We start from the raw sequence: 27,235 nt of genomic DNA, 5'->3' as shown, positions 1-27,235 counted from the left end.
TGATGGAAAGGATATGGCACTTGGAATCCAGCATTGGCCACACCAGGAATATACCAATGGCATACATTTTGTTTGCAGGAGGCATTGCTCAAGTGTACCAACTAAGTGACAGTAATACAGTTTTGTGCCTAGAAGCAACTGAGTTGTTTATTTGAATTGACTAAATTCATGAAACAATAAAAGTTGTTTGATAGCCACAGTTTTAATAAAATTAGTGAATAGTTTGTATCTCTCTATGCAGCAATAGTACATTTCTGGAGAACCATGCAAATAGTATATGTGAAGTCACAAATTTGTACTGGTCCAAACACCCAACTATTGTCCAATAAAGGACTTTGTATTGAACAAAGAAGAAACCAAACAGAAATGTTAACACATTTTAATACTGTTGAGTAGACATCACAAATACAAAAAAGAAATCAACTAAACAATGCAGAATATAAAGTACACATTGGCTATAAAAAAATATTGTAAGGTAGCCCAAAGGACATTTGAATCAAAATGTGGTCAGCATAGCCAACACGTGTTTCGTCTTCATCAGGGCTACTGACTGGACAACGAAGACATAAGAAGCAGTGACTACATATGCCGTAAGGTATGAATTAATTAAACATTTCAAATGATATCTTTTTTGGCTCTGCTAGATTCTCAGTGTCACTTTGCATGAAACATTCATAAGACCGGTGCCAACTAATAACCCCTATTATAAAAGATATGCACTAAGGACAAATGATAATCCTCTTCACTAAAATACAAGCAAGTGACGTGTCTGCACCCTGCTTTTCAAGGGAAAGGATGCCAAAAAAAGCTTTTTTTCTTCTTCTTCTTTGTTCAACAAATGATCCTCTTTTTGTCAACAGTTGGGTGTTGGACCAATACGAAATTTTCGCTTCACATATACTTTTTGTATGGTGCTCCAGATATATCACTGAGGACATAAGGTGTGTTGTTTAGGCAATACATTTAAGTGCACCTTTATGCAGCGGGGTGCAATCTGTGGTACCACATCTAAATCACAATTGTCTTTTTTTACTGACTACACGTTTGGGATATTGAGTGCAGTCTGGTTCATACCACTGCTGCTATTTTGTTGTACAAGATATAGCAATAGTAAGTATATCTATAGGCCTCTAGCCTTGTTACTCCAGAACCCCTTGACCAAAAATGGCTGCTGCCGGAGGAAGAGTCTGGTTCTCTTTTTACATCCATTGGCCTGTTTGCAATGGTTCCTTCCTTCTGGGAGCTCCCACCCTGGCTGTGCACCATACTTGTCTCTTTGGTTTTGATTCTAGAACATAGGTTGGCAGAGGCCGCTCACGTGCAGCACTCCATGGACTCTGCTGTCATCACACAGTTCCACGTCATGCTGATGCCCCGTGCTAGCCCCCTCACAACTTCATTGCAACACGACCACCAAGTTATTGACTGTTTACACCCATCTAAATTAAACAGTGACTAGATTACTAGATCCTAGGTTCAATGGAGAGATGATGAGAGGCTGATAAAATGAGTCTTCAGTGAGCTGGGCCTAGTGTTTATACACCAGGTCAGGGTATCTTTGCCGGTCTGTGGAGAAGTCCAGCAGCATATTCTTCAGTAATGAAGAAACAATAGTTGGTCTCAAATGTTCTAGCCCTTGTACTGGAATTGGGAAAATATTTTAACTTCTAAAGGTCTGGTCGAATTTCCCTCTCTGAAAAGTGCTAATTAGCTTTCTCAGATATCCAGGCTGATTCAAGGAACTGTTGATGGGACACTAGTACAAAACTGGGTACAATCAAAAAGATATTATAGGAAATTAGGTTACCCAACTCAAGCAGCAACCACAATTCTTGACAGGGTGAAACACAAGCAAACCCCAAATTTATCTGTGCTTAGCCCTCTGGTAGCTTGGCACAAAAGCAGTCAGACTTAACTTAGAGGCAATGTGTAAAGTAGTTATGCAGCACTTAAAACAGTAATAAAGTAAAAAGCACAATACAAGGAAAATCCCACAACATATCGAATTTCCAAGATTTAAGTGAAAATAATGCCTAAAACACAGAGTGCCAATTGTGGTCATCTAGTCATCTAAGATCAGGACAAAGTTATGGGTTCAGGCCAACCGCGATGGAGCGTGGGCTTATTACAGGGGCCAAGTTAGTCCTGTTGAACAAAGTACCTTAAAGCCTCATCTAGGAGCATTGTGAGATCTTGTGTCAAAGATGCATCGCAAAGCAATGGTTCAGAGGAAGCTGTGAGGATGTGATGAGAAGCCCTTCATCATTGTAGAGGGGCTTGTGATATGGAGTCCTGTACTGAGGAGCTGTCACACATGGGCAGTTCCGATGAAGCTGCGGGGCTGCATTGTGAAGTCCTGTGTCGTCATTGAGGATGGTGTTGACGAAGGGTGTGTGATGAGAAGTAATGCACTGAGGATTCAGTGCACAGTAGTGATTCTGAGGCAGCTCTTGGGTTGCAATGCAAAGTCCTGCACCATCGTCGATGATGACATTGATGAGGTGCCTGCGATGCATAGTCCTGTGTTGAGGATTCATCAGCAGCAGTTAAGAGGACGCTGCTGGCTGCTATGCAAGGTCTAACATTAGCGATGAGTTAAGGTGTGGCGTTTCCGATGAGGCAGCAAGAAGATGCATCACGCTGCATTGTTTTTGCTCACAGGACCACAGTTGGGCTGGCAGAGTACCTTCAGGCCCACTTGCAAGGGTCCATAAATGTGGTAGCACTACTTGAGGGGCAGGACTCACAGCAGATAGTGTCCAGGTGCTGGGTTCAAGGTAATTGGAGCCTTTTCTGCCCTGAGGTTCTGATCAGGAGGCCAGCCAACTAGCCCTTGTAGTGACGGGTGGTCCTGGGTTCAAGATTCAGGTCCAGTTATTCTCACTTAGGCAGCAGGGTAACAGAGGAACAGTCCTTCTTGAAGTGCAGCACAATAGTCCCTCTGAGTCTTCCACAGGTTCAGAAGTGTACTGAAGAGTTGGGTCTGATGGTCCACTGTTTATCCTTGTTGCCAGCTTTGAAGTAGGGGAGGTTTCTATAGGGTTCCAGCCCCAGTGGTGCTTGAAATTCCCTGCCTTTATCCCGTGGTCCCAGCTTGTCTGGGGACACAAATGACTTGTGTCAATCACATGTGAGTGTGCTAAGACAGAGCCTTTGTGATGTACAAGTGTGATAGGCGACAACTCCACCCCCTTGTCAAGTCAGTGATGGCCTAGCCTTCCAGTACCCATTTACCCTTTGCCTCACTGTCTAGGAACAATATACAAAAAACAACTGCCAGCTAGAACTAGTCACATGACCAGAATATAGACACTAGGCACCAGATGGTTGGGACAAGAAAAAGACATCTATCTAAAAATGGCTGTTTCAACATTGTGACTTAAAATACAACTTTTCCATTAAATAGGGGTGTAAATTACAATTCTTTAGACACCAAACTCGAAATTCTTACTTGCTACAAATTAGAAATTATTATTTATTAAATCTAAGACTGTAACCCAGTGTTATCTAATAGGAGAGGTAGGCCTTGCAGTAGTGAGAAACAATATGAGTTTTTCACTACCACAATATGTATAAGTTAAAAGTATGTGTCCAACGTTTTAACTACACTGCACCCTGTACTGTGGGCTGTTTATTGCCTAACTCTGGGTGACTTAAATATTTGTAAAAGGACAATTAAGGCCTGGCAAAAGAGTTATTTGTCCAGGATGAAATGGCAGTTTAAAGCCTGGGACATGTTTAAAAGGCTACTTAAATTGGTGACACAATTCATGCTGCATGTCCCAATAGTAGCATTTAATGTACAGCCCCAGGGTGTATGTATTGCCACTTTACTAGGCACTTGCAAGTAAACTAAATGTGCCAATTGTGTGTAAGCCAATTTCACCATGTTTAAAGGAGAAGGCACAAGCACTTTAGGACTGGTTAACATTAATAAAGTGCGCAGAGTCCTAAAAGCCAACATAAATTGGTTCCAAAAACAGGAGGTTAGAAGCAAAAGTTTGGGGATGACCCTGCATAAAGTGCCAAGTCAAACAGTTATGTACTGTTGAACATGTTTATTAACCAAAGAGCATGTTACATCTTCCCTGGAGTGGTGGACCTACAGCATCAAATGACTGAAGAGGATGATGATTCAAAAGACACTGTGTAGACTTCCTAACTGGGGCTTCTCATGTTTCCACTAGTGTCAATCTCAAAAGAAAGGGAAGGATCAGAGCAGGGGTGGCTCCTTCACAATGGTGAAGAAGAGTCACCTATTGTTTTATTTTTCAGCTGCTGGCTCAGCCAGCATGTCCAGGGAGGGGGAAGGAGGAGTGGAGTGCACTAAGTGTGCCTGTCAGTTTGGCCGGCCGGTAGTCTTAGGCCAGCCAAACTGACATGCGAACTTAGGTTTCTCCAACCTGGCTGTGTTGCACAGCTGGGTTAGAGAAACTGCACAGAACCCAGTGCACTGTCTGAGTGGCAGACCTTACAACTTAGACCAATCCGATGCGGCTCTCATGCTAGGCATAGCATGAGAGCAGTGCCAGGATTGCATGGGGAGCCTGTGCTGGTGTCCCAGGGAATTGCTGGGACACCAGGAGAGCAGAGGAGTGAGGTAGCAGGCATCAGAACGGTAAGTTTAAAAATATATATATATATTATTTAATTTCTCCCCTGTCACCCCCTCCCTTGAGATTTGCGGCAGCCGCCGCTTCACAGTTGCACGAGGTCGAGTAACCCGAGTTACATTCAGTGTATTTGCAAAAAGTATGTCATTTACTCACTCATGGACCCATAAGCATATAAAACATCTCAATCACTCCACACTTATATTAGCTATCTGCATGTCATTAGAATACTGTGATTCGAGTCCTGGGCTTTAACGTTGAGTCAGTCCAGTTGGTTCACAGGAACCCATGCTGCATCTCCCAGAACGTATTAGGTAGCCAAACGAACAGCCAGTCCTAGGAAATAGTGTCCTTATGAGTTCCAACTCTCCATGGTCGAGTGTGTGTGAGACATCTTGGTTGATTGATGGATGTCAGGCTTCTTTTGAAGCACAGATCCCTATTAAAGAAAACTAGGTAATTGCCACTGTATGCCAGTGCACACCAGCTGCAAAAACATTTCAAATACTCTCGACTATAAATGTAATTAATGTGAATATTGACCACTCCCATTTAGTTTGGATAAAAGAACCTTCGTGATTTTCAGCTATCTTTTGTCATTGTTGAACCAATTTTACAGTAGCAAACATTGTGTGTGGGATACACCAACCTCTAAATTAGATGGCATTTGGCCCTTCTTTGAAGCAGACAGTGACAATTATTCCTGCTCTTGGTAGCCTTGGTGCAGGCAGCCGTCAGCTTCTGAACCATTAAGGCTCTCGAAACATTATTCTTCTTTTTCTCAATCTATATACTTCACACTTATATACTCAATGAAACAGATAAACGTGTTAGCAGCCTTTAATGAGGCATACAGCGATGCTATCAAATGGCTTGTGTCTAAGAGAATGCACCTGTCATTGCCTTTATACATTCACAGCACCAGCCAAGTCCCTCTCCACTTTTCTTTGTTGTTTGTCATCCCGAGTGCCTATCAGCTTGAGTTGTAACAAAAGCTTGATTTAGTATGTGCTTAGGGTGAAAGATAGCATGGGAAATCGAATCACAATAAAATAAAAGATGACTCTCTGGCTTTGACAATACGTGAAAAAGCCTAATGTCTCAAGTGCATTTAAGTAAACTAGATGAATCGATCACTATCTGATCCCTTTTGTAGATGCATCTCAGTTTGAGACTTCGGTATTGTACTGAAGCAGGTGCACATTTTGATCACATGCCATCACTCCTTACTGTTATGACTCTTCTGTAAAGAACAAAAGGTGTTAATAAGATTTCAATGCATTTGGCTGCCTTGAAGGATGGCGTTTTACTTCTTAATAATTCATTGTGAGAGTTCACAATGAATATAGCTGTTCTAGAGATGCCATATTTCCATAATGGATTTACTACTGAGTGAGTTTATTCACACACATAATGTCTTCATATGTATACACTTATGTAGCTATGTTTATTTTTGTTGTGCAACCCTAGCCAAAAGGTAGCAAACCGCTGTACTGGGTAAATAGATAAGCATTAAGTTAACAAGTGACAGGAATGGTAGCTGGTTTGTGAATGGTTAAGGCATTGCAGTATAGTGTTCTTTAAAGAGGTGCGTCCTTAAGCGTTTGCTAAATTGAATCAGCATTGGTGTGGTCCTAATTGATAAAGGCATATTGTCCTACATCCTGTGTACGTAGATAGAAAAGCCTTACTGCCTTGCTTTTGTTTTGCACTTCACCAGCTAAGGTATGGGTATGGGTATGGGTATGCCCATACCCACCAGAGATGGTGAACCTGTCTGCAAGATAGGCAAGGGTACTGGTCGTGATGGATTTTTAAATGATCCAGCTGGTATTGACGATGGTGTAGGCCAACAAGGGATGCCAATGAAGTTCTTTCTGATGGGGGTGATGTGACCATATTCCTTCAAGTCCTGGATGAGGTGTACTCTGACATGCAAAATGCCCTTTAGGGATGCCAGTCCAGGGCCTGTGAGGCCCCAGAGAATAGCATTACCACTATACAAATGTGAGAGTATGAGAGCCTGAACCACAGTTTGAGTTTATTTTCATTAAGAAGGATCTGCTCTTTCTGATAGAGCTGAGACCAAGTTGTCTTTGTTTTCTAGCTGTTCATTCGTTAAGGTAAAGTTTGGTGTCCAGGGTGATGCCAAATGACATGGCATTTGTTGAAAGCTGGGGTTCAAAACTATCAAGGGTAATGTTATTGCACCACGTGTGTACTGTCTCTTATTTGTTCTTGGCAAAAAGCAGAAATTCTATCTTGGTTGGGTTGAGCTTCAGATACATGCTAGACATTCAGGCCTGGATGATGTGCAGGCAGTGTGAGTGGTTCGATGTGTAGCATATAACATATTGATGAATCTTAATGCTATCTGTGAGTAGAGCACCAAGGAATCCGTGTGGAGGATTAAGGTGGCATGGGACAGTATGGAACCTTGGGGAGCTACATGGGAGATAGAGATCTTTTGGGACCTGGGGGTGTCCATGTGAACAAACTGATGTTGATTTATATCCTTTATATGCTTTGTTCATATGTAGCAGAAAGTTAAATAAGTAACAAAGATTCTTCTAGGTTGTGTAGTGAATCATGATGAGCAAAAGGAGGCTGTTATTATGCAGTTTATTTATTTATGGCCTGCAGTGATTGGCATTACAAACCTGAATATGCACCCACAAAGGCAAACTCTACCACTGTGAAAAAGCACATTACTGCTGAGAGGGGATTAGCATGCTCTCGCCACCCATGGTACCAAAATCCCCAAAAACTAGCTCAATAAAAAAAAGGCATTCTGTAAAACCATATGAAAAAAGGTGGATTCTAACACTTGTTCCCATCACTTTTTAGTAATGCTCACATACATTATGTAAAATAGATGTTACAGAGTATATTATACTTATGTTCCAGATAAGTCTCATTGTTATACTGAATAATAGTCAACACCTGGCTCTCCAGTGCAACATAGCTCTAGAGCACAGGGTGTGGCCTTGTTAAGGACATTACAATGGTACTGACTGGTATTTCATTTTACTAGATCACTTATTAAGTTAACTGTACTAGTGCAGCAGACCCTGTCTAGGTCAAGATATACTAATTATGTTGTTATGAAGTCCAGTCCCCCCACCAATAGGAATATTGTTCTTGAATCTTTAGAAGATATTTTGGAATGCTCGTCAAGCATGCAATTTGGATGTGCCTGATGGAAACAATTTATTTAAAGGTTGCTATGGTCAAGGACATAAAAACTTGAGTCTCCTACAGACAGTTTGCTTGGCCTGCTTAGGAATTTGCTCCTGATAGCCAGTTGCGGACAGAAATATAAAAAAAAGGGAGGGGGCATGCAGACCTCCTCACTAGGGTTAATAAGGCCCTCAGGGCAGTGATGGCATTGGGGACCCAATCCTCTGGGGACCAGTGCAGTTTGAAAGGTGAAGGGCACAAGGCATACCTCCCTGAGCCTATATAGGCATCAGGGACCCCATTCCCAGGGGCTGAAATACATGTTAATAGGGAAGGGCGCACGCTGCTTCTCTCCCCAACGTAATACTGGGCCCCAGGGACCTGATTCCCCCGGGGCTGACCTCTAATCATAGAGGGGGCACACAACCCCCTCCCGAGCCTTAAAAAGCTCCAGGGACTTAGCTCCTTGGGACAGCTCAAACATTGTGTCCCGTCCAGGCTCTTGCTGGCAGGGAAACTCCTATTGCTCCCAGCCAGTGGAAGCAAGCTCAAACAGCTGCTCCTTCCAGCAAAAGCAAGGCCAGCTCCAGCAGCATCGAGGAAGGGTGCATGCAGATAGCCAGCAGGGCTGCGGGTTCACTGGGGCTCCCCCACCTCTCCTGCAGCCCCAAACATACTGTTTGGCCGGTGCCCCAGGTGGGCACCAGGGTATCCACCTAGGAGCACCTAAGGCCCTGTGGGATGGGGTGATCGGGCCACTATTGGCCTGGGGAGCACCTGCGCAATGCACAGTTTTCTCATCAATACTTTCATTGCAAATGTTGCTGTGATATGATCATTTATGTCATAGAAGACAAGTTACCTTAGAGTACGAGTTATGGTTACTTGAGATAACTATAACTGGTAGATTTCTGTGGGTATGTATGTTTAAAACATTACATTGTCACTGAAATCTTCACAGAACTATAAAACTACATTAACATTTGTTTGTCCCAAAGTGATGTTATACTTAGGTTTTGAAATAATACCAAAGATATGTTTAAAAATCATTGATAGTTATAGATCAGTGACTTACCTATAACTAGCACCCCTGTCATGCACTGCTTATTACCTCACATATTTCATCACTCATAACATGTTAAATGACATCATTCATTGAATGTGACATGATGATGTCTATAGGCTTTGTCCACTGGTAGTAATTGAACAAGCTACACCTAGAGACAGTTTTCACTGTTCAAGTGATGGTGGACATATTCTTTCCCAACATGCAGGATATGAACCTTATCTGTCTCTTTGTCCACATTTGGTGGATATTATCCTGTTTTCTACTGGTATTTGCCTGCCAAAGAAATAAAATGCCTGTATACGCATTATTGAGGTCACCAACCTATATTACATTGAATAGCTTCTGAAAAGTGTTCTTCTTTATTTACCTTAATAGGATCAGCCTGTTAATCACCTCATCTGGCTCACAGTTTTAGGTCAGGAGCTTCACATGTATGCATAAGCCACTGCTATGACATGTTCAGCCAAATCCAATGGACAGCCCTCCATAGTTTGTTAAAATACAATACACATATTCCTGAAAAGAGCTACAGCTTTAGAACCATACCTACTCTTTAATTGTGAATTAAACCATTTGTAACTGGGTCACCCATCCATTGTTCGTTCTTCAGCAGTGTAGAATGTCTCAAAATATTCAGTGAAATTCTGCAAATAAATAGCCACTCCTTATAAATAGTTATGTAGAAATTGTCTATAGAACTGTATGAAAACTATTAGTTATGAACATGTGCCCAGGCATCCACGGTGGGTGATGTACTGTAAACACAAACCTTAGCTTTTCTCACACTTCTTTGGCAATAGTTGTTGGATTTAAGCCACTACCTGTTTGAAACGTGGCTTTGTAACCCACACTAGTTCTGCTCAGTCTTCACCTTGTTTAACTTGGAGTACTGTTTGCACTCAGAATTAGGCCTGGGTGAAATGTGAATTATGCCAGCATAATTAGTGTAATTTTGCGTAATGAAATTTACATGAAATTACTGAGATTTCACCAAATTGCCTAATTTTGGAGGACATTTTAACACTAGATATACTATTCAGTTAATTTTTAAATGCAGGTAGCACCTTAGGAAGGTTTTGTACCTGAGTGGACTATTTGGATCCGTTAAGAGCCCAAGCTACATATCTGAACATTCCAGGCAATGTTTTGAATGCTAATGGCAGTTCCTTTGACCATGGGAGTCAACAATCATTTCATCAAGATTTATTTATTTTTTTACCAGAAAGAACTGTTTGAGTAATTTTAAAGCACAGACTACAAATCTGAACATTCGTGGCAGTGTTCTGAATGCAAGCAACCAACAATTAACTCAAAATGAAATTTGGGTCATTTTTAAAGCATGATGCATTTCACTTAACTGCAATAATTGTGCACAATTACACTACAGCAGATTATGTGAGTTTCTCACACCCCTATTTAAAACTTTACTAGCATGTGAATTGTACACCATATAATCTTTGCTGAACTGAACCAGGCTTAGCTCCAGGGATATCCTATTTATTATAACATACACATGTATACACAGTAATTCTGTTTATGATTGTAGAATCTTGACTTGCAACTGCTGCTAAGGGTTTATGGAGCAATGTGAATATTAGTATCATGAATAATGTCATCAGTGATGTCATCAATGATGTCATTTGAAATGTGATGAATGATGTAAATAAATATGTAATTTAAAATGTCATAAGTGATTTAATATGTAAGTTGATACGCAGTGTATGACAAAGGCTCATGCTCTACTTAGCTCACTGAATTATAACTGGCCAATTGCAGAGTTTCTTCTGGTTTTTGAAAGTAGATATTATTTCACATCTAAATTAATGTCACTTTAGTCTTTGTACCATGAAACTCTGTTTTTTAAGGTATATCAAGGTCTTTGTATCATCCTTTACTATACCATCACTTTAATTATTTTTTTCAGTACAAACGTGATTTTTTAATCATATTCTAAATTTAGAATGTGTAACACCTCCTTCAGACAAATATATCCACTGCACATTGCCTACAGCTGTGCACTGTGGTTGTTGGGTACCGTTTTAACAGTAATGAGCTATTGTATTTTTAACTTCTTAATTTTTTTGTAATGCCATTTTTTATTTCTGCATTGCTTTAGAAACAAAAATATTCTATTGGTCTTGCCAGAAGCTACGACCTTCACACAGTGTTTACAGTATGTAGGAAAATACTGCATATTCTCATTGTCCTCCTCTTTTTGTTGATTGACACTGTTCTTCAGGTGGTGCAGTTTTATCTCCTATTGCTCTGTGATATATCCATACCATTTCTGCACAGACTGTGTGTTGGTGGTGCATAGCCCACAGGTGATTCCACATTCTGCTTGTACCCATAGAGCACAGTCCAGGCTGGACTCAATGCACCATCTGATTGCACAAGGTGCTTGTAAAATCTTAAAACATTTATTTGCTCACCTGAAATTATAAAGAAGTGCTACGGGACCTGGAAGTTTAATTACAAATTTAGCTTACTATGAAGAGATCTTTTCAAGTTTGAGCATAGTTGTTAAAAGGGCATCCTTACAGTTAACTTTGGTTGACGTGAAGTCAGCATTTGACCTTGTTAACCATGCAAATCTGAGGCAAACTTTAAAGGAGCAGTGAGCTAAAGGTTCAATCGTGAGGTCTACAATGGACTTCTATACAGGTATACAGTTAAAGTTAAATATGAACCTGTGGGTGAATGCAGCAAAACATTCCTTATTGAAATGGATGTAAAACAGGGATGTGTACTAGCTCCCCTGCATTTGCAGTAAATTTATAATGATTTCTAATGATTTGGTATACTATTTAAAAGAAACCCTCCTTGATGAAGTTACTGGCCGCAAGGTCCTAATCCTTCTCTTTGCTGATGACTCGTTTCTACTGGCTAGAATTGAAACTTCACTGCCTAAACTATTAGGAAGATTTGTGGATTGCTGCAATAAGAAGACTCTGTTAAAAGTAAAAAAAAAAAAAGCCCATGTCATTGAAGCTGCCCCCTAGTTTAAAGAGGAAATTAATGGTGCATGGAGATCAAATTGACAATGTAATGTATTACGAATATTTGGGAATATGTTTCACCAAGCAGCTTAGCTGGAAGGAACAGATATCGAAGGACAGCACTGTACTTACATTTAGACAAAAGGTGGGTTTTTAATGCATTAGCAACATTCTCCAAATGTAGAGAGCAGTAGCTGCTGAACCATGGGGCTGATCTATGGGAGTGTGGTAACTTTTAAGGCACTGCAGGTTGTTCAAATTAATTTCTTAAGAGTCTTGTTATGGTTTGGAACAGGTACACTACTATTGGCCTTATGTGGAACTTGGTCTCAATGCAATTTTAGATCTGGGTGAAATAAAAACAGCACTGTATTGGATTTGGCTAATCAGAAATCATAAAGCATTCACTTTCATATACCTTCAAACAGTGTGAGAAGTGGAAGGTCATACAGTAGGATGGGGGAAAGTAGCTGACTGATGCAAAAAAAACTACTAACCAATAACCTGATACAGATATAAAAGTGAGAGTCTAAGATTGCCAGGATAAGACCAGGCAGTATAATGGTAGATTAATTTGATCATAAGATGGAGCCTGGGTTTCAGCATTATTTGAACCAGATACATCCTGAACAGAAACAATACCCTATTTATTAAGTTTACAATAGGGACTTTCCCTGACAAACAATATCTTGTAAGATGTGCAAGACTCATTAGGGGAAGTACATTCTGCACCTCTTTGTTTTGGGAGGAAGGTAACATCATGCACCTTTTGCTATTTTGTACCAAGTTCAGAAGAGTTTGCAAAAGTTAGCTTTTAAGCGTCTTTACATCGTATGGGATAAGCTCAACTAGGAGTGCTTTAATCTTCTGTCTTTGAACAGATGATAAAGTAATTTTCAGTTCTGTAACTTTTTATTTATGGGCAGTATGGCCACTAGTCAGACATACACTGGTACGTGCAATCATCACTGTAGGACCGTAGTCATAAATTGATAGATGACAGAGGCCATATGTATCTGAAAAAGGTAGAGATGTGATGTAAACTTGTGGACTTTTAATTTCTATAACTATTTGCACCTCACTGAGCTGTTTGCACATTGCTTTAGCATTGGTCAGCATCTCCTTTGTTCTTATTTCTGCTGATTGAGATCTTGGGTGCATTATAGTGGAGTGACAGCTGTGATATATTCTTTTTAATGAAAACACAATGAGAAAGCATGGTTTTCATTAAGTTGCCAAGTTGCTACACCCTAATGAAAATTGCTTTAGACGATGAGAAATTATAGGTCTTGCTATTTTCACAAACATCATCACTTTATTTAGCTTTTTGCACTCTCTTACCAGCACTGGCACGCACTTTCCAATTACTATAAATGCAGAATAAATCTGCTTATTGAAGGAACACAATGAGTTCTTCTCTTGTTAGTTGAACTGCTTTTAAGGGAAGTTTATTATTACATTGTAAATGTATTGTTTTTGTTTTAAACTGTAAGACATAATCACATTCTGAAAAGAATAAAGATAGTTGTTATTGAATACAATTATATTTTGGCTACCAAGGTACAATGGGGCCACAGCTGATAGATCACATTAAGATCTCTATGATTGCGCTAAAGAGGGTGAATATGTTTTTGAATGTTTTGTGCAGAGTCATCAAACAGCACCAACGTTAATAAAGAAACAAAAAATGTCTGTTCTGTGAAAAGTCACCAAATATAACTACTAGTGCTAGGTCAGACTTTCCAAAGAAAGAGTGTTTTCTGTTTTGTTAATAAAGTTGGCACCATTTGGCAAGTCTTCACAGATCTTTCCAAAAACAAGTTCATCCACTACAGGTTTTAGGTGATTAGTCAACCTGGTGCAGAGAAAAAGGGGAGGTTCCCAACACGCTTTTTCACTATGCAGTTTCCATAGGGAAAATTAGACAATGGTGCAGAAAAACAGCTGAACAGAATCACACCAAATTTAGCAGAAAGCTAGATCTTGACTCATAAAGCATGCTTTTTATGATTTGGTATAATTCCTTTCAGCCATTTTAGGTAAATGAAGGTTAAAAATGTATACATATCTGTTGCCATAGGAATAAAATGTGTGTTTTGATTGGTGGCCTCAACATGAAGAAAGGAATTGTGGGCACTATTTTAGGACTCGGGACCTTGAAAAAATCACATAAGCATCTACTTTAGGGATACAATGACCCTCTACTCCCTCCAGAGAGCAAAATTATTTTAATAATGTTGAAGAATTCATCATAGTCCTGCAGGATGTCTTTGTGGGCCAGAGCGCCAACCACCTCCCATGTGATCCTGAGAGATTCCTATAGGCCCCAAAACTTTTTTTTTAAATGAAGGTTAGGGGCTAAAGACCATGCATGGTGAGGGATGGGTGGTTGTCTGCAAGTGCTAGTAGCTGACAAGCCCCTTCTATGCACAGACTGTGCATAGGAGACACTCCTTCCAGGCACACAAGCTCAATTAGATGTGAGCTACTACAATGCAGAGGCTCCACTGTCTGTGTAGTTCTTCACTTCACCGAGAGCTCACTCCCTCCACCTACTCAAGCCTTCTTACTTAGCCAAGGCCCTACTTTATCTAATTACGTGTGATAGTAATATTTTATTTTGCATTAAAACAAAACTCTAGAAATTAATTGAAAACAATCAAAGGTTAAAGTGACTCTATACCTCGAGGTGGCAATAACATTTGTATACATTTTTAACTAGAAATTTAGTGGGGAAAAAACAAATGTAAAAGTGAGGTTGTAGTAGGTGAAAATGTCAGTTAAAAAATATAATTTTAAACCTAAAACAAACCACTGAAACTCACCAGTTATACTTTACTGAGCTAACTATAACTTGCACCCCAGGCATGTACTGCTTATTTCATCACTCATAACATGTTCAGTGACATTACTGATGATATCTTAAATTACATCGTTGATGATATCACTGAGAACATCCACCATAATGATGTTTAATTTACTTTACAAATACAGCCTTTGAAATATGTAAATAAGTGCTAAATGGTTCTTGTAAAGCAAATATTACATAAATATATGTGGCTGTATACAATATTTAGACTGTTGTCCACTCCCTGTAGCAAGACAAGTCCCTTAAGTTGTCAAGCCCTCTACTATGCACTTCATTTGCAATGTATACAAATTTCCACAGAGTCTACTAAATCCAGACTCTACGTCCCTTTAGGTGCCCAAGCCCCTACTACACACAACGTTCACCCTGTGCAAAAACTCTTAAAGCAGAGCCCCTTCCTTTGAGACACCCAAGCCTCATTAAGTGGTCAAGCCCCCTATTAAGTACAGCCTTTTCCCTGAGCAGAGCTCTTCATGGAGAGATCATCCCTCCAGGCACCCCAACACTATCTAACCCTGCTATGAGTTGCCTTTACCCTATGCTCAGCTCTTCACTGAGAGCTAACTTTCTCCAGACAAGCAAGCCCCATTAGGTTACCAAGCCCCACTACACACAGTTGTATCCCTGTGCACAACGTTTCACAGAAAGCGCACTAACTACCCTGTTAGGTGGTGAAGGCTCTTCTAAACACTGTCTTGTCCTGGTACAGTTCTTAATGAATAGCCCACACCCTCTAAAAATGCAAACTCCCTTAGGAAGCAATCATTGTGCACCAGCTTGTCAGAAATGTATAGCAAACTGTCAAACTCATTGGATGCTTTTATCAATGATTGATGTCATCAGTGTTGCCATTAAACATGTCTTGAGTGATGTAAAATGTGAGGTTATAAGCAGTGCATATCAGGGGCACAGGTTATAGTTTTTCTTTATAAATGATATGTTTAATTGACATTTTCCCCAATGATACCCTCACTTTAACCTTAGTTTTTCAAGTTGATATATATATATATATATATTATAAGTGCATATATATATATATATATATATATTAAAAATTATAGCTGAAACGCAGATCAAAGTGTAAGCTGTGGCCTGAATGAACTCTTTAGTTTCTTTTGCATTTCACTGGTCTGTTTTTCAAGCACAAGCACTAAACCCTCACAGGGCCAAACATGTACTGGAAGCCAAAGCTGTGAGTGGGTTGGGTGCCTCTGGCCCTGCTGCCAGCCCGCGCTGCACAAGTCTGAAAGCCTACCCCCACTGCACACAGCCAAAAAGCCGTGTGTGGCATGGTGTTGGGTGCCTATGAGGGGGTGGGTGCAGAGCCTGGCCACAGACCAGACCCAGCGGCCAACCCTTGCTGTGCACGGACAAAGGCCATGTGTGGTGCAGAGTTGTGTGCCTATGGGGGTTGGCTGCAGGGCCTTGCCACAGACGAGGGTTGGATTAACGTAATGTAATTAAATATTACTTGATGTTAAAATTGAGAAAATAACTGAAAAACCAAAGGTTTCAGGGATGTTATAGTCATGAAATAGAATTGAAAAAAAAATCACACAAAAAAACCCAAGGGTTACAGAGAAGCTACAGTTAGGTTCAGATTTTACACACACAGAACCATAGAAAATCAACAGTTATACTTATACTTATCTCAAGGAACTACAAGGTAACTATAGCTCGCGTCCTCGCCATGCACTGCTACCTACCCCACATATTGCATCAGTAATGGCATCATCTATGACATTATTCATAATATAAGAGAAACATGTGCAATAAAATTATTGATTCTTCCTCCCAACGCGTTTCAGCCAAAGCCTTGTTCTGTGATCAAGGCTATGGCTGAAACACGTTGGGAGGAAGAATCTGGTGACAGTAAATTTATTTGCAACTTTCCAAAAGTGTCCTGACCTTTTTCCTCTTATTGGGCAAGTAAATGCTGATATATGATATACGGAATTCCCAGTTCCATGGTCCCGTTTTTGTCTAATTATATATATATATATGCTGAAAAAAAACCAAAGGTTAAAGTAACATTATAGTTAGGTGAATATGTCAGTGCCAACATTAAGATTTTGAACTAAAAAAATAATTCACCAGCTATAAGTGGCAGAGGTAACTATAACTTGCATTCCTGCTGTGCATTGCTTATGATCTCACATATTACATCACTCAGACCATGTTTTATGTTAGTTGTAAGGAAATAAAATGTATTTTTATGCTACTGTGCAAGCAAAATATATCCAGATTGGTGCCACTGTAATATCCGGTCAAGGAAGATGAAAATGCTCTTCTTATGAAATCTATCTATCTATCTATCTATCTATCTATCTATCTATCTATCTATCTATCTATCTATCTATCTATCTATCTATCTATCTATCTATCTATCTATCTATCTATCTATCTATCTATCTATCTATCTATCTATCTATCTATCATAGAAAGAATAGATATGTGGAGAAGTGTGGCACAATGGTTAGAGCGGCAGACCCTGATGCAGAGATCTGGCCCGAGACCAGGGTTCAATTCCTGCCTCAGTGGGTCTTGGGCTCAATTCCCTTGGACCAGATAATTATCACCTTATTGCCTAATCTGATTAATGGGTCCCACTCTGTAACTCTGGGCAATAGCTTGCTTAATCTCCACAATGGCCCTGACAGCGCTTGGATGCCTCGCTTCACCCTGGGGGTTGCCCAGGAGTGGGTGCCTCACAGGGAAAAGCCAGGAGGGGTTCCACAGCGGTATGCATACAGCACCTTGAGACCCTAACGGGTGAGTAGTGGGCTATACAAGTGTGAAATTTACATTTTTCCATTTTACATTTTTATGTATATACATATCTATATATATATATATATATATATATATATATATAGATATAGATATAGATATAGATAGATAGATAGATAGATTTCATAAGAAGAGCATTTTTTGTCTCACTAATAATCTTGGCACCATTTAACGAATATCAAAAACACTCTCCCGAAGTTCAACTATCTCGACTCCTTCATGGAAAGTTTGCACCAATCCATCAAGCTGAGGCGAAAAAAAGAAGTCTTCACAAAAATTACCCATTTTTTTAGACATTCTTTTTATTGGTTTTTATGAGAAACTATAAACAAACTCACAATCACCAACAATAATACGTATATCCTTCTTTGTACCCACAAAACATCACTGTAAATTAGTGTTATTGCCCACAAAGCACTTTCTTCAGCATGAAAATGAAATGTACACAACAGCAAGTAAGATTGTTCAAAAATTTTTCAATGTTAATTCTGATAAGAAAATTTGCTATCCATTACATAAAACATTGAATTACACAAAATTTGGCATACATTTAGAACTGTACTCAGAAAGTGTGATTTTGGCTATTTGGTGTAACACGTTCAGCCGTTTTTGATAAATTTGCAATTGTAGGGGTGTTAAGAATGGTCATGAACAGTTTAAAATGTATGTATTTATGGGGAATTTGTCCCACAGTATGGAAATCTAAACATGAGGAGTTAAACTTGTGCAGTGTAGTGAAATCACTTTGAAGAGACCTCAGGCAAATTTATCTACGCTTTGCATGGGTGCAAAGTCACTCAAAGTGATGCAAACCGATGCAAAGTGTTGTTTTGGAAATTACTTTCTGTACAAAATGCTTTTTGCTTGGGAATTTGCTGAAAGTAGTGCTTTGCACTATTTGTGCTACTTTGCATCAAGGGGGTGTCCCATGAGTTGTACGAGGGTATTCCCATACAACCACCCATGGTTTTTGGCACATACCTTATCCACTAACATTTGAGTATTACTTTCTTATGGTTAAGTGCAAAGTAGGAGAAGAGATTTTTTTAACCAAACTTTTCTAACTTTGCATGTGTGCTGACTGTGCAGCATACTTACATCACAGGAAAAAAAAAAGTCTAAGCATGGTATTTTGTTCTGGAAGGTTATCCTTCCAGCACACAACCTCTGCTAGACACCTTTCCATTATGCAAAGAGAGCAGCTGCACCATATCTTTGTAGATATGCCGCTGTCCTGCACTGTTCCCTTCACACAGTGCAGCAATTTTGGTTGATGCGCTGCGTGTAAAAATAGTAAATTTGTTCTCTTGTGCGCTTATTAGTACATTTGCTCTAAATAACATGGTACAGAGCAACATTACTTTCACTGCTGTGATACACATATATATATATATATATATATATATATATATATATATATATATATGCACACATACATATATATGTGTGTGTGTGTGTACCAAAAAGAGTTGTCCTGAACGAAAGTGCACTTACAACAGGTCTTTCCTTGAGGACAACTCTTTTTGGAACACATATATATATATATATATATATATATATATATATATATATATATATATATATATATATATATATATATATATATATATATATAAATAAACTCCTTAACGTGAGGAAGAGTCCGGACTCCGTGGCATTGCAAAATTAGTCTAATATATAAATAGTGTATTATGGCATCCACACCAACGCGTTTCAGCTGTAGCCTTGTTCACGGTAACTACGGCTGAAACACGTTGGTGTGGATGCCATAATACTATTTATATATTAAACTAATTTTGCAATGCCACAGAGTCAAGACTCTTCTTCACTTTAAGGAGTTAATTTATGGATTTTGAGGGTTACCGGAACCCGTACTGGACCGCCCAGAGATAGCCTCAGTTTTCTGGGTTGTTGTGGATTATTTATTTATTTATATATATCCTGTAGAGCTGACAACTGATTAGGCTTCTGTATATGTCCACACTGATGTCAAGGCTTTAATAGCAATGATACACACCTTGATTATACTGCCTTTCGTGGGCATTTGCTTCTGTTTCTTATTTCACCCTATTTGGCAAGCTCATCTCGAATTACACTGTTTGTATACACATCAAGTCGCAATCATAGCCCTCAATGTCTAATGTTTTATGTATTGAATTTTGGTTTTAGCGATAATGACTTTTATTTTATTTTATTTTTAAAACATGTTATACCAGATTAAGCCAAAAGACTATTTGCATTTCGCAGTTGCTTGGAACTATGATATGGACAGGGAATCAAGTCCCATTTGCTGCTGTCTTTGTTTTTACTGTGTTTGCAATTTGCAGTACCTAGAACATGACTCTTGACTACACAAAAAAGGCCATCTTTTACTGTGTCCTGTATGTTTGTACTTTTATGGCCTATGGTCGAAATAAAGTTTTAGCACTGTGTATATATAGGTGCAACTTTGACTTCTGACCTATTTGCACTTCGGTTGTGTTGGTGCTGGGATGAGTGAGTCAACCCATATAATCTCACAGCAAACAGCCCTTACTAAAGGAGCAAAGAACCCCTGCATCCTAAACACGTTGAAGCAGTAAAATATTTTTGTATTGTGCAAAGTTACATCAAGTACGGTGAAAAACCTGATGCAGTAAGGAACCTTGCCTTTGACAAAGACCAAGTGGTCCAAACACATCAGGTTGCTGCCTACACTTTATGTAAATTTGATCTTTGCACAATACAAAAACCGTTCATAGCTCAATGTGTGCGGAAGATCTCTTTTCTTCTTTACTAAGAGCTGTGTGCTCTTTTTTCTTCACTAAGAGCTGCTTGTTGTGTGTCGGTGTGTGTGTTTCCAATTGTTGAGTGTGAAGAGGAGTCATGACTCACGAGACAAAACCTTGAATGAGTCATAACACCCTTCCCCCCCAACAATGGTAAAAAAACAACATATTCTATTCTGCACATCTGCATATGTAGTTTGTGTGTGTGTGTATATATATATTTATATATATGTGTGTGTGTTATGACATATATAGTACTAATATATAATAAGAAGAACTGTAGTTTATACCGTTCTTTGAAATGCTTTATTAACTAATTAACTGCAGTTTATTTCTCTTAAAATGCTCTTATGTTTTATAATACAACTTTAACCGCATTTGTGTAAAGAAAAAATCATTCCTTGAAAAACGAAAACATTATTGTGCACACCTTCTCTTTAGGAATAAGGCCAATTACCATTCCATGAATCTTTAAAATCCATGTGCACAAATGTTACACTTTTTGATTGTAAATTAACTGAGGTGATTGTAACCATGACTTTCTACCCCTGATCTAAATACTTTATTTGTCTTTATATTTCAGGGGAGAAAGTGACAAATGCCCAAACAACTTTACATAACATATCGTCGCCGACATCCATCACATTGTTATTGGCATTGGTGGTTCCATCAACCAACTGGTGAAGTCCTAGACTCTTTCTGTTTCTTTTGTTTCATTTCGCTTTAGCTTGAGAACATCTGTGGGTGGAGCTTCCTGTAGCTGAAGAACTTGGATTCTGGAGCTAGCACCTCAGCAGTCAAAGACCTAGAGACAATGCGCAGTGCACATAGAAGGGCATTGGAACAAAGATTCAACCACTCTTTAGGTTTTGCCTCCTTTTACTTTTTTTTGTAAACTCTAAGAAGACCTCGGGAAGGAAATGACTCCTGGCCTTGAAAATATGCAGATTGTGTTTACCTAACTTTTGTAAGGAAAAGTAACATCTATAAACTGTACTCTTTCCTTTTTTTTAAAAAGAAATGTGCAATTTTGGTTTTGTATCTGATGATCCTGAGTGTGTGCCATTAGTCAGCACTAACGGTGGTATCTAGTGCATCTGTTAAACAAAGAGGCTTGCTAGAGACTGTACACGTCTAGTGTGTTTGTTTCCTTAAGGCTGGCTGCATGTACCCACATCTGCAGTGGTGAGTGAAGAACAACATGTTCAGTGGTAAAGCCCTTGTAATCATAAGTGCTGTAGTTTTCGATGATGGAGGTTAGAGTGTCTGATTACAGAGGGCATGATCCTTGCTATCAGCTTGACATTCACAATACCTTCTGGACTAAAATGTAACCAATGGAGTAGGAGAAGCTGTTTCCCTCCGCATGGGGTGAGCTGAATTATTCAGTGACTTCAAACTATAAGCTCAAACAAACACGTAATGTTGTTTTTGATTGAGTGTTGTTTAACTGCAAAATAAATGTTTATTTTTAATAGTTGAAAATGGAGATTAACTTGATGCACAGTGCAAAAGTAATTGAATAAAAAATGTTTTTGACAATTGTATTGTAATATAGTGTTTTATACTGGATGAATCAAATCACAAGATATAAGATTTCGTCCAGACTCTGCAGGGGAAATGGCCAGAGCTCCTGAATTTATATGAAAACGTTCAAAGCCAATCTGAAGGCTCTACTCTCCGGGGAAAGGTTGGCCATCATAGTAGAGATTTGAAAAAAAAGCTTTGAAGCAACAGTTAAGTCATGGAGAGGTTGGTAGCCATTGTTACCTAATGCATCCTGTCTAGAATTTGAGAATTTCATTCCATTCCAGCACCTGTAAAATGAAAAGAGCTGGTAAAAGGGTAGTCACATATGTCACTTCCATTTATGTCAGCATATGATTGTCTCAGCCAAACCCTACAGTGCATTTATAATACATGGGAGCCTGCAATCCCTGTGTAAAAGCCTGTCGCTAATTTCCACATTTTAAGCAATTTATAACTCCCTAGTCATAAGTAATAAAGAAATGACATTGCCACTAGCTCTGATGTCAGAATGCCGCAGCCAGAGCAAGCAGTCATGTGTGAAAAGCCATGTGACAAAGCATAACGGTTAATGTGTGACTATGTGTTATAAGAAATAAAGTACCCATGCTGGCCATCATAAGAGTATTGCAAGTAACATCTATGATTCATCACCCTATAAAGGAACTCGGCCCTCAGCCTCATTCCTCTATATGAAACAAAATACCAAAGCATATAGTCCCCACTGGCTATCAATTGTGTTTCTTTGAGACACACACAAAACAGCACATAAATCCTGCGTGTAGATTTGAATTGTATCTAATTCATGTCTTTCAAGGCAAATAACAGTTTACACAAAATAAACTCATGGTACACAACATGTTTACAAATGAATAGTGAACAAAAAACATACACTGGCAAAAAACATCTATATCATTTCTTTGACATACAAACATAAACATACAAAATTAAAACATAAGTAGAAAATAATCAACTTTTGTCCAGAACCATGTCACAAAATTAGCTTCCATAACAGTTCATACTTATACCAAATGTATGCGGTGAGGATTGGGAACAGTACATTTAGGTCTAGTTTCCTCTATGCCACTGTCCTTTGCTTTCCACAAGTCCCATGTTGTATGTCTCTCATTGGTAGGGTAGGGAAAGGCCTCTCCTACTGTCTCATGCCCAAAATTGCTGACACATTTCGACCTCAGCAGGTGTGGGACCAGATTTAAAGGAGGTCATCATCAGGGCACTACACATTATTGTTGTGTGGACACACTGAATGGACGAAAATATAGGGAAAAAATGCACGTTTAAAGACAAAAATGTATCTCTTTTATCCTTGTATTGTACTACAGGAAGTACTTTCTCCCATATTAAAGCACCTGTCTGTTTCCGTATTCCAATAGCCCAATCTGCATATCTTTCATGCGACTTACCTCTCCCTGCATTGTTGGGCTTTTCAAAGGTACTTTTTTTATCTTCCGAGAGGTTGGGGATTTTGGAATCGACTGACATAAGACTAACTGTCCTTCAGCCATCCAGCCTTTCAAAGGTAGCAACTTGATATTGCAAAAAATCCGGTTCTATCTGCTGCACCCCTGATCTGATACCTTTATAAGGAAGCTAGCTTTGTGTGTCAAGAGAAAAGCATCAGTGATTTGAGTCTGATTCCACTAACTTAGCTCAGTTTGATGATGCACCTATAATCCTCTTGCAGATACAATTAGCACCATTAAGTTAGGTGGTAATAAACCTTACTACCAGAAATACTAATTCTGCTGATGGTTGCTATCCTTTACATTCTAAAGATCAATAATAGACTAGGGACCAGATTAAGAAGTGGGCTGAGGGTAGTACCAGATATCCTGTCCACCATATTACGAACCATATCTATCCTATGGGGATCGTAATACTGTGGACAGAATATCCATCACATTTGTGAGGGAGTATTCCCTCCTCTGACCTCTAAATCAGGCCCTGGATTTGGAATTGGTAAACTTTTGACCCACAACAAGTCGGCAGCAGAACCCATGTCATCAACAAGTGTGCCAGCTAAATTCATATATGTAATCCAGAAAGTGTCCAAATAAAGATATGAAATGCAGTAAGCACAGGTCAGAGCAAGCGGAGAGCATCTTTTTCTGTTCCGACTTGTACCGATATGTTTATGCATTAACAGAGAGAATTTCTGAATTAAATGTGTGAACTTTATACACCTCAAACCTAAAAATGAGTCCACCACAGGTACTCAACCCCCTCTCCCCACTTTTTTTTATGTTATCCACCTTCTATCATTACGGCATTAGCTTTGAAAATCTAAGAAGGCTTTAGTGTTTTTGTGTATGTGGTAAACAAGAAGAGAGCTTTATATTTCTAGTATAGTTATATGCTCCTACAGTACATAGAGGCTATGAAATCCCTGTATTCGTGTTGGTTGCAATTATTCTTCATTAGCTGTCACCCAGTCCAAAAACTAATTGTTTAAGTATTTGTTTCCAGCAAAGCCTCTCCGCAGGTACGCTGTGCTGCCTCTTAGCTGCCAGCAAATGTATTTTTTTTCTGTAAGGTCAGCAGTTTACTGTTTTATTATGAGATTGTGGATGCATGAAGACATTTTAACTCAGGCTATAACGATAACATAAACATAACAGTCAAACACAACAGCAAACCTATTAGTATATGAAGAATAGTAGCAAGGTGTGCGAGCCTTTGTCAGAGGGAGAGATGCAATAATCATTGGCCACTGCCACCACCCATAGGTGGAGCCCATGTAGAGGATGATTTACAAGGCAGAACGGATAAATATAAAATGGCATGCGTCCAGCTCCTGATCAGAGCCATCAACTATCTGTCTAATTACCTGTTATAAGGGGACAGTAACTGCCATTAACTAGGAGTGGGAGTACACTTTGGATCCACGTCCATACCAACAGCGCCTTGTGATCAGCTGTGGTCACTGTCACAAAACCATTGAGCACTTTCATTAGACACAAAGATTGTCAAATTCCCTATATGGAACCACAAAGCAAGCCAACAAAAGAGAAATGGCTTGTCTTGCCATTAAAGATCTCTGATGAAAACAACTTTTTCCTAAAAGGAAAAATCAAGGTTTCACCTTTCCCTGAAATTGCATGTTCCTTATATTGTAATTTGTTATTTACCCGAGTGCACCAAACTTCTCATGAAGCACTTGGTACAGCTCCTTGTAGATAATTCTTAGTCTGAGGCAAAATCCAATGTGGGTGTATCCATGACCCTCAACAGATACCCAAAGTCCAAATGAATGCAGAGTACTCTTGCTTGTTTGTAAAATTGTGGACTATTTGAGTGTGTTTTTTACTACATGTTCTTATTCTCGCGTGATTGGGTGATTGGGTGTTTTCAAGATTTATGCCTTGATTACCTCTACTGGGTTAATTCTATTTCAGGTGTAAACTTCCATTTGCACTTGAAACGGGTCTCCAAATCCGACCGCGTTTGCTCATGAACTAATTGCATCAGCGGTATTTGCCCAAGTGCTAATTTTATACCCGTGGTATTTGCCCTCAACTGTCTGGCAGGTATAATATGGTGAGAATTTTCTTGGCAAGCAGCATGAAATTCCACTTTTTCCAGTTTGGTACCCTGTAACTCAAATTCTGAGTTGCACAATGTTCAATGTATTCCAAGGTGTGTAATTACAAATTTCTTGTTTTCTTTTTTATTTGAGCAGATAATGCAACATTCCATCAAACAAGGCACATTATAAAAAAAAATAAAAAAAAGTAAAACTGGTTGGGGGCCAAAAAGGACTAAATATACATTGATGACCAGCTTACATTATCCTGACAAATTTTAAACATACAATCTCGTATAATAAGGTAATGAGTGAAAAAAAACAGAAAGCACATAAGCAGTGAAATACTTATAATAAAGTGCATACGATAACCGTGCCTTAACCTCTAGTAATTATCTAGCGGCACACATCCAAATAAGTAGCGAACAAAAGCGCGAAAATGCCAAGCCAAACTAATCTTGCCCCACCACTTCTAAATACGTAAAGTGCATAAATTCTAGATATATCTAATAATCGAGCTCCACAAGGATATAATAACCATCCTAAATTAATTCCTAGCCACATACAATCTAATAAAGTGCAAAACACGCTAAAGTGCGAGGCCGACCTAACCTCCACCAACTAAAAGTGTACACGTGCAAGATAGATAGATATTGACTAGTTGTGAACTGTAGGCTATAGTTAAAAATCTCGAAAACATCTCTCGGAAGTTAAGAGTTTGGACATGAAGGAAAGATAAATAGCTAATCCCCTTTATCATCTTGTGTGCTCCTAAACCACTGGTTTAAAGCCGTCGAGTTATTTTCCATCAACAGACAATCGAATAAGGTGCGAGAGCTCCAAAGGGCAGACTAACCTTGCCCCATCACTACTAAATAATAAAGTGCATAAGTTCCGGGTAGATCTAGTAACCAGGATCCCCAAAGATAAAATAACAATCCAAGGTAATTTTTAGCAGCATAGAACCCGATAAAGTGCGACAAGCGTTAAAGTGCACACGGCCTTCCAAACCTCTAACACCAGCTGTTTGAGGAATAAAGTGCATTCGTGCTTCACAAATCTATACGGCGATACATTATTTGATGATAGCATAAAAATAATTTCGTAATACCACAATCTTAGCCTGCCGAACAAATTGATGAGGGGGAGCATCTAAAGCGTATAATTTCCCAGGACGACTAGAGATGCCCAAATAGCTGTATATCTTTTGATATTACCGATTCGCCGTGCATAGGCTTCCTCAAAGGATGTGGTCCTTTTAAGTTTGTCAAACTATAACTTTACCGTCTGGATGTTGGTTGACCGCCAATATTGCATACCAGAGATCGAGCTACCGCAAGGGCAGCGAAAATAAAATACTGCATATAATTTACGAGTAATACTGGATGCCCCAGATAAAACTAACAATGCTTCCGAAATAATTGTGATCTTCATACAGTCACTCAAAATCTGAAAACCATCTCTCCAAAATTGGAAGATCTTGGGACATGGAAAAATGTGCAGCCATTCAATGAAGTGCATTCGGAGTGTAGTACCCCATCCACCTTGGGAGGAATACTGTTCATTTGAAGTTAGCCGCTCTAAGGGACTTATACCCTAACCAGGAGATATACTCCCATTCACCAATTGTCACTCTACACTCAATTGACGATCCCTTCTAACTTCATTGAATAGTCAGTAATTAAGGACGAATCGAAATGCTTCCCCAGAGCCATAAACCAATTGCCTATTCCTGTCAACTCAGTTTTTTGTTTGCAACTTCAAAAGAGCCTGTGTCCACTAATTATTTGCTAAAAACTCCTGATAGCTGCAAAGAACTGAGCCAATAACGATTACATCCTGCCCCCAGGCTCTGTTTCATTTCCTCCTAAGTTGG

At 39.2% G+C, this 27,235-nt stretch overlaps 1 protein-coding gene across 6 annotated transcripts in view; it reads left to right on the top strand.

The window, feature by feature from the left end:
* Positions 1-23,200, top strand: part of CNTN5 (contactin 5) — a 3,179,309-nt gene extending 3,156,109 nt beyond the window's left edge. For all 6 annotated transcript variants that reach the window (XM_069202389.1, XM_069202386.1, XM_069202392.1 and 3 more), the window contains one exon: positions 20,872-23,200. In XM_069202389.1, the coding sequence (XP_069058490.1) occupies positions 20,872-20,972 (101 nt within the window). In that variant the 3' untranslated portion in view covers positions 20,973-23,200. The remainder of the gene's footprint in view (positions 1-20,871) is intronic.
* The last annotated feature ends 4,035 nt before the right edge of the window (positions 23,201-27,235 follow it).

Source organism: Pleurodeles waltl, chromosome 8 (genome assembly GCF_031143425.1).
Source record: "Pleurodeles waltl isolate 20211129_DDA chromosome 8, aPleWal1.hap1.20221129, whole genome shotgun sequence".
Lineage (NCBI taxonomy): Eukaryota > Metazoa > Chordata > Amphibia > Caudata > Salamandridae > Pleurodeles > Pleurodeles waltl.
The sequence above is the reverse complement of the archived record's forward strand: the minus strand, read 5'-3'. Positions and strand labels throughout refer to the sequence as shown.